Genomic DNA, 8509 nt, shown 5'->3' on the forward strand with positions numbered 1-8509 from the left:
ATCTTTTTATGCTGTAGGTGCAGCGTGCATTCTGGGAGGGACAAAAATTAGTAGCATTGTAATGTAATCTATTCCACAGCATTTCCTTTAACCCTGACGTCAATAGATGACCTTTCTAATAATTTCAGAATGTTTTGTTTTGTTCCTTATTGGCATTTATAAAGTGGAATGTATAGCTGTGCTTGGTGACTGCATCTTTTTCCTCATTTTGCATACTTGCCTCTAGTTTTCAAGTCTTCCATAAATTATAGACCTCACTTCAACGTCACATGTAACTAAGTAGCACATGACCAGAAAACCAAAACTTTAGTTCAGTGTGTGTCGACTGTTATTGTAATTGTAAGCCGCAAAAGGCGGCAGCAGTAACTTTTGTTTTGTCTACAGAGCAGCCTACAATCAGGAGAAGAATCGCTACGGCGACGTGTTGTGCCTTGATCAGACGAGAGTCCGTTTGAAACCCAGAAAGAATGAGGTAAATGCTGGTTTAAAAATTGTGCATTTCATTGGATCAGTTCCATTCATGGTCACTCTTCCATTCATGGTCACTCTTAGCTGTCAAGATTAAAACTTCTAACTGGCTACTGCACTCCCAGTACTCAGCTGGACACCTACCACCTAGCTTATGAAGCAAACTTGCAACCAAACTGTTGGATTTTCCCCTCTAAAGTCTCTAATGCTCCAACAATTGAACTGACATGATGTGTTTGGCATTCTGTTGACCTTTTGTGACCGAGTTTTGTTTCTCTCACAGAGATCAGACTACATCAATGCAAGTTTCATGGATGGCTACAAACAGAAGAATGCCTACATTGGTACTCAAGGTACGACAAGTTCATTTATTTAAAGGGACTGTTTTGCAGTGTTATGCCAGTGGCATAACATTGCAGTCCTTGTAATGAGCTAAACTGATATCATCAGTAATGTTAAGTGGAACCTACAGCCAAATAAGTGTGTGACTACAAGCGAACCTTTTTAAATGAGGGCATTTGGTCATCAGCCTAAATGGGCACTGTTACTACCACTGCTGTGTCATAAATAGCAATAAATGTAACTGAAGCATATAAGTGGACAATGGCAGTAAGCTGAGGTGGACAGTTTGTTGCCCAATAAAATACATATTATAATAACAGAAGTTAATACTTTCAAAAGTGTATTTCTAATTACTCTACAGTAAGAAAGTTACTGCAGATTTCTGATTAAATGTAGGTCTACCTAGAATGTGTCACTGTTGAATTTATGCAGAACTAATTTGGGTGTTTAGTGTTCATGTCATTTGATTTACATTGCAGCCATGCTAACACTGTAGATGATGTAAAGTTTAACTCAACATTGAACTATTCTGGAGTAAGGTTTTATATAAACACTTAAAAATACAAGGAGAAAAATGTTACTAGGAGGAGGTATGTGCACTGCTCAAAGCATTATGTCAGTGTCACTACTGGTAACATGAGGTGATACCTGAACCCTACAGAGGTTGCACAGGTAGTTGAGCTCCTCCAGGATTCCACATCAGTGTGTGTCATTGCCAGAAGCACAGTCTCGAGAGCATGGAGATGACTCCAGGAGACGGCTAGATATTCTAGGAGAGCTGGACAGGGCTGAAGAAGGCCTTAACCCATCAGCAGAACTGGTATCTGCCCCTCCGTGCTATAAAATGACCTCACACAGGCCACTGGTGTGAACATCTGACCAAACAATCAGAAACAGACATGAGGGCGATATAAGAGCCTGACAGGTGCCTAGCACCGTGGAACCCGATTGGCATTTACCACAGAATACCAGAATTGGCAGGTCCATCACACCCCGTGCTTTTTACAGATCGAGGCATGTTCACCCTGAACACATGTGACAAACATGAAAGGGTGTGGAGAAGACTGGGAGAATGTTGTGCTGCCTGTAATATCATCCACCGTGACTGGTTTGGTGGTGGGTCCCTGATGTCATCAGGCATGCATAGAATCACATGGAGGCCATACAAACTACTGAGTACTCTTTTGAGGTGCTGCAGTGAAACTTTTTCACTTTTTTTCCTTTGTTTTTTTTTTTTTTTTTTGTGTGTTTTTTTTTTTTTTTTTTGTTTTTTTCTTGTTTCCAGGGTTTCTTAGAATTCAGCCCTCTGTAGATTGATTATCATTTCCAGTCAATGATGTGGCATCCTTTCCTTCCTAACACAGTACAGAGTTTTTGTTTTTTCCACATTAAGATCTCATCTGTTTTCAGTGTGTTCCTTTAATTTCTTTTTAACACTGTAGTTCGGGTAGAATTGTATTGGAACAGCCGGGAGTGAGAATGATCACTCATGCACTGATACGACCACAGTTTCTGATGGTTTTGCAACATGTACCAAAACGCACTCACCACCCAACCTTGCACAAAACTTTACTTGCAGTGCAACATTTCTTCTCTCACTACAGGAATCCCTAGGCTTCTAGGAACATTTGTAAGATCAGTGGGAAGAACGGTAACACTAATGACCTGAAGACATCTGTGGTATTTTACTCAAGCTTGTGTCCATAAATAAATAAACAGATTAACCTTGGGCTGTTTATTTTCAGAAATGATCATGTCATCCTGATTTCTGATGACACGTCACTGCTGTAATTCAGTGATTCAGAAACAACTGCTAAGAACAAAATTATTTGGCAGTCGTACATAATGAGCTGAATGTTCATCTTTATTGTGGGTTAATGCATCTCATTAAGGAGCTACTCCATGCAGTTAAATGAGTATGACTCATTACGCCGGGATCAGATTTTAATTTTATTTAATTTTATTCACTGTAATTTTGATTTGCTTCGACTTTGGTGTTTGTATTGTGCAGGACCACTAGACAGGACCTACGGTGATTTCTGGAGGATGGTTTGGGAACAAAATGTCCTTGTTATTGTCATGACAACCAGGTAATGGAGTTGATGATCTACAAGTATCCGTTTTGATTTTTAGAAGTTGAATTGGTGTTAATTTTGTCAAATACGTTCTGACCCTCTGCCGCAGGACCGACGAAGGCAGTCGGAGAAAGTGTGGGCAGTACTGGCCTCTGGAGGAAGGTGGACAGGAGGTCTATGGCCACATAGCAGTAGTGAACCAGAGGGTGGACCGCCACACCCACTACAACCACACCACTCTTGAACTGCACAACACTGAGGTGAGAAAAAACATTTTGCTTAATGTTGCGGCCAAAAAATCTGGCATTGCCTGAAAAGGACCAGTAACTGAGTGGGATTGATATCCTCATATTCTTTGCATTCCCCAAAATGTTCAAAGTACTCCACTCCCTGGTTCAGTTGGACAGTTTTCAACAAGCAGAATGCATTTTCTGTCGTACATATTTTTTTTATCATAAAGCGTATAACCTGTAAAATTGTATTTGTGTGTATTCAGACATGTGAACAGAGACAAGTGAGTCATTTCCAGTACCTCAGCTGGCCCGACTATGGCGTCCCCACCTCAGCAGTGACTCTGATTGACTTCCTGGGAGCTGTGAAGAGACAACAGAGAAAAATGGTCAAGGCTCTGGGATCTCAGTGGACAGGCCATCCGCTGGGACCGCCAATGGTGGTCCACTGTAGTGCAGGGATTGGGAGAACAGGTGAGATGCAGGGATAAAAACCTTCTTCTAGGGCTTCGGGCCATTTTATACCCACCGTGCAGTGCCTCACAAACTGCACCCAACAGCAAAGTTGATGTCAAACTGACATGTTTGTTGTCGCTGCAGCTGGGTTGAACACAAGTGTTGTTCCTGTCAGTTTTTACCACTATTTTAATGATCTAGTCATACAAAAGCTCAGGTTCACAGATTATACAGAGCTAGATGGAGCAACAATCTCGCATTGTTTGAAAAGATGCAACTCTGGAGGGGGGGACCGTTTTGACAACTTCTCTTTCAGCACTCATGTGGTGGTGTGGCTTTAGTGGTGAGAATTCTGTAGCAGGCAGGTACCTGCGTCTTTATGGCTTGCATGAATAGCGCATGTAAAGTGACCAACACGATGGGTATACTTGTGCTTTAAGGCCTCAGTCACACAGTCTTACCAACCCACCGGCAACCACAGGTTACATAAACAAATTCTATATTCAAAGAGTGGTTGCTGGCTGTTAGTATGTGAACTAGCCACACAGTGAGTGCTGCACCAAAAATTCTGCTTACTTTGGTAACTAGCAGATTGTTGCGGTTGGTCCTAGATTGCATGGAAGATGCCTACCATTCTGCAAACACTCTTACAGAGAGGGTTTGTCTCCAAAATAAAAGTCCTGCCTTTTGAAAGGTGTTGACTCCAGTGCTAAGCCATAACTTTGATAACATAACTCTGATGGGAAACCTTCTGTTTCTAGTTTGCGTTGCATGGCTTCAAAATTTCTTGCCACTGAGCAAGCAGTTGCTAAGTATTTTCAGAGAAGTTTGCATGATGATGCAGACTATGGATCACTGCAGCAATCTGCTAGCAACCAAAAGAATCACAAGGTGGTTTTTTGTACAGCAACATCCTGCAAAGAATAACCTGAATATTCTTTTTTCCTGAATGAGTATGTTTATCAGACTGTATGAGGATAAGGCTTTTAACCAACACGACAGCGTTTCATTGTCTGTAATCTTAAAGAGTTGCCACTAACCCGCTGTTGTCGGCAGGTACCTTCTGTGCCCTGGACATCTGTCTGTCCCAGCTACAGGACGTAGGCTCACTTAACGTGTGCCAGACAGTGCGCCGCATGAGAACACAGAGGGCCTTCAGCATTCAAACCCCGGACCAGTACTACTTCTGCTACAATGCCATTTTGGAGCACGCCCAAAGACAGGGCCTCATCCCAGCCAATCAGTGAGCTTCAGCCATGACCTTCCAAACCAGTCCATGAGCCCTGTGATTCCTGCAGTCAAGTCTGTTAGCCCCAAGCCATGTTTTGTGACCAGTTAGCCCAGGAAAAGTAACTTCCTCACAGATGCTGTCTTTACAAAAGATAAAAATAAAAACTAGGCCATAGTTTATTGGCAGACCAAGACTGTGATGATAAAAGGCTTGATTGTTGACATAATGTCCTTAATGATGACATTTCTGGCAATGTGACGTTTTTGTTTATTTGCTGAACATGTCTCCAAAAATGCACGTCATTGTGGAGACACTGCTCAGCGCAGCACAGTGTTGCATGCGTGAGGTCGGGTCCAAGATCATCTTTTTTCTTTTCCTTTTTTTTCCTTCTTTTCCAAAAGTAGTTTATCCCATTGAACCTTTTAACATGGACACAGTCCAAAAAACTGCGCTTTCATTTTCCCTAACTGCTGCTGTAGTGTTTCATAAGTGTTTCTTTGCCATAATAAATGCCACCTCGGATGAGACGGAACTGTGGCTGCTATCTTGTTTCATGTGTTCTTGGACAAATTGTTCTCAGTGCGGTTGGGAAATGAGATCTTGACGTTGTTGTCATTTTTGGGGTAAAATTGCTTGAACCATTACCATGGCGGTTCACTTTGGACGCGTGTCTATGTTGAGTAACAGTGTGTCGTGATAAATGTTTGAGCTTTGGGAGAGTCAGTTTGGGATATTTTTCCACCACTGTCCTTTCTCAGGTGTAGACCTCAGAAGGGGGGGGGGGTGCTTATACCACTGGAACTGCGGTTTAGGCATGCAGAGCGTGCTTTAGGTAAATGCAGCGGGAAAACTGATTGTGCTTTTTCACTGACTTTCTAATTAGGAGCCAGCAGGCTGAAGACCGATTTGGCTGCGGACGTTGTAGGTGAAAACGGCAATGGATGGTACGAGCTACTTTTGCATAGTCTCAGGAGTGTCATACCAAACACCAAGTGAACCCACAGTCAGGATAGAAGCAGTTTCATTCCATCAATGTATTCTCCTCCAGCCCAAATAAGTAAAGCACATCCAAAATGAATCCTCTCAAATCCCAAATGGCATTATACATTTCAGTCCATGATTGTGCCCTTTTTTTTTTTTTTTTTTTTTTTTTTTCCCTTGATATTTAGCAGAAGGACCCTTTATGCTAAATATGGAGTCATGGCAGCTTCGCTTCTAGTGAGGTGTGCCATTGAGCTTTCGTTATTGTGGGAATGTATTCCTAAGCCCCCCACATGCATCCTCACACACTTGCTTAGAGCAGCCAATGCTGCAGTTACTATGCCATTTAAGCATGCATCTGTACATCACTTAAGACCTCATGAGTAGTGCAATACTTTTTTTTTTTTCTTTAAAAAAACAAAACAAAAAACAAAACAAAAACATGTCTTAGCACTTTGAAATAACTATTCCCAACATGCTCTGAGATTGGTCGTTATGGCAATGGGACTGGAGGAGGAAAAACTTAATTCTTTAGCTCTACACATGATGCTGGGATAACTTGATTGTTATTGTAACTTTAGTGATGCTTAAATATAAACCATTTACTGTAAAATGAATACAATTCTGCATAGTGCTTTACTGGGACAAACCGAGCTGATTTTTACTGGGAAAACCAGACGGCTACGGTAGAATAGTTGAACCAAGCACAAATCTGTGCCTACATCTTATGAAGTCCTTCTGGGCCATGTGAGCATCAGAAACTTAAGTATAATTTTCATTATTATTGCTTTCAGTTCTCCAGACTGTGGATGTAATCTGTGCTTTCATTTGGTCCCAGTATCTTGCCATTATTACGATTATTATTATGATTATAATTATTATTATTATTATTATTACCATTGAGTACATGTACAAAAACTGTTATATTTTGACATGTTGGGGGCAGGGTGGGGGAGGGGGGGAGTGTTCTTTGCTACAGAATTCATATTGAATTTGCTTGTAGTGAAGTTTCTGTTTTTTCTGTCTGCCATCCTTGTGTGTACTTTTTTTTTTTTTTTTTTTTTTTTTTTTTTTTGGTAGACTTTTCCTTTCAATGATGGACACAAATGTGCGCTATTTTATTTTTCTATTATTCAACAGCTGTTTTCATACGATTAGCTAGGATTATACAATTATCTACATTAATTTTATATTTGTTCTGTTATAACCTGTTTATCATTCGTATGACTAGTGATTAAAGTTATACTGTATTAAATAAAAAAACCTATGCCAACCTGTGTCTCTGTACAGGCGGTGTGTTTCTTGGCTTTCAAAGCTGCACTTTTACTGTTCTTCACTGAATATGGTATCATCGTGTCGACAAGCACAGCTTCACTCTTGTACTTAATGCAATGACATAAATGAAAACATGACAATTATTAAAGTAAAGCTAGGAATAAAAGATGTCTCTTACATCGTGCGCATGAATCAGTTTTTCTGCTTTAAGTAATGATTTGAAAGCTGCACAACAGAGCAGATTTAATGGTATGTGGCTGTTGTCAAACCCATAAGGCCTTGGTTCCTGTTCACTGCTCTTAGCTTCTTGAGGAAAAAAGCTCTTGCTGTACATTAACTGGAGCAAAGCCTGCAGGCTAGTTTAAGCAGAAAACTCAACCTGCATTGCATTGTGCACACCAGCATGCCTCACTCTCCTCAGTTCACGCCAAAAACCCTTCCAGTCTCTTGGTCTGCTCATGTTGTTTCAACCTCTTCACCATGCCTGCATCCACCTGTAGGCTCTGGGGACATTTTTTTTTTTTTTTTTCTTTTTTCATCACTACCCAACTTCTCTGGTTTCATATTTGTAGAGAGTGATGAGCCTCTAACCACCAGCTGCATTTTGCTGTAATAAATCAATCGTATAACCCTCTGATACCAAATGTATCATTTGACACAAGCGTTTTTGAGACCTCTACATTGTAAGCAACAAATCGCACAAGCTATAGCAAACTAATATTTAAGTTCAGTTGTAATTTATCAGAAGGTTCAATAAGCAGTCTTCATTTTTCTTTTTTTTAAAAAGCAAGTATCTGAATACATTATTGAAGTAGCTCAAAGTTACACTTTGCTAGTATGTATATGGAGATTCTGAACAAGTGTATCTAATAAATTGGCTTAAAGTCTATATGGAAAAATCATGTGAATTAAGCAGTCGCCAAATCTTTACCCAACTGAACAGGTTTTGGTTTTTTTGTTGTTTTTTTTACCCAAAAATAGCAACGATCCCTCAGAGTGACCCAGATTGTCTCCCTGTGCCTTTATTGGTAATAACTAATAGCAAACATAGCTTTAAAAAAGGAGCTTCTTGCCACAAATGCAATCGTAGACACGGTATCTCTTCATTTATATAGCATTAATACAGGGCTTACAAAGTGCAGAAATAATTAATGCAGGATTAGTTAGTTTTGAGTGTCACGTGACAAACAGTTCTCAAACCCAGGGTTATCAAACGTGAGGCCCAGGGGCCAGAATCGGCCCACTGAACAACTTTGGAAAATGTGAAGGAGGACATAAATTTGAGAGTTTTAACTGTATTTTCACAAGTGTTACAGCTTTTCTGTTGATAAAGGGCTCCCCCATAGCCAGTCACACAACACCAAAGTAAGTAGTAGGCTAACAGATTACTAGACTATTAAATATGAGGAGGGTTGCTGTTTTTCACTATATAGGCATTGTGATTGTAGACA

General features: G+C 40.5%; 1 protein-coding gene across 1 annotated transcript in view; it reads left to right on the plus strand.

The window, feature by feature from the left end:
- The window catches only part of ptpn9a (protein tyrosine phosphatase non-receptor type 9a), a 28693-nt gene extending 21647 nt beyond the window's left edge, over nt 1-7046 (plus strand). Inside the window, exons 8-13 of the mRNA XM_031752829.2 lie at nt 385-472; nt 752-821; nt 2822-2900; nt 2995-3145; nt 3382-3589; nt 4628-7046. Coding sequence (XP_031608689.1) covers nt 385-472; nt 752-821; nt 2822-2900; nt 2995-3145; nt 3382-3589; nt 4628-4818 — 787 coding nt within the window. The 3' untranslated portion in view covers nt 4819-7046. The remainder of the gene's footprint in view (nt 1-384; nt 473-751; nt 822-2821; nt 2901-2994; nt 3146-3381; nt 3590-4627) is intronic.
- The last annotated feature ends 1463 nt before the right edge of the window (nt 7047-8509 follow it).

Source organism: Oreochromis aureus, linkage group 7, assembly GCF_013358895.1.
Source record: "Oreochromis aureus strain Israel breed Guangdong linkage group 7, ZZ_aureus, whole genome shotgun sequence".
NCBI classification, from domain to species: domain Eukaryota; kingdom Metazoa; phylum Chordata; class Actinopteri; order Cichliformes; family Cichlidae; genus Oreochromis; species Oreochromis aureus.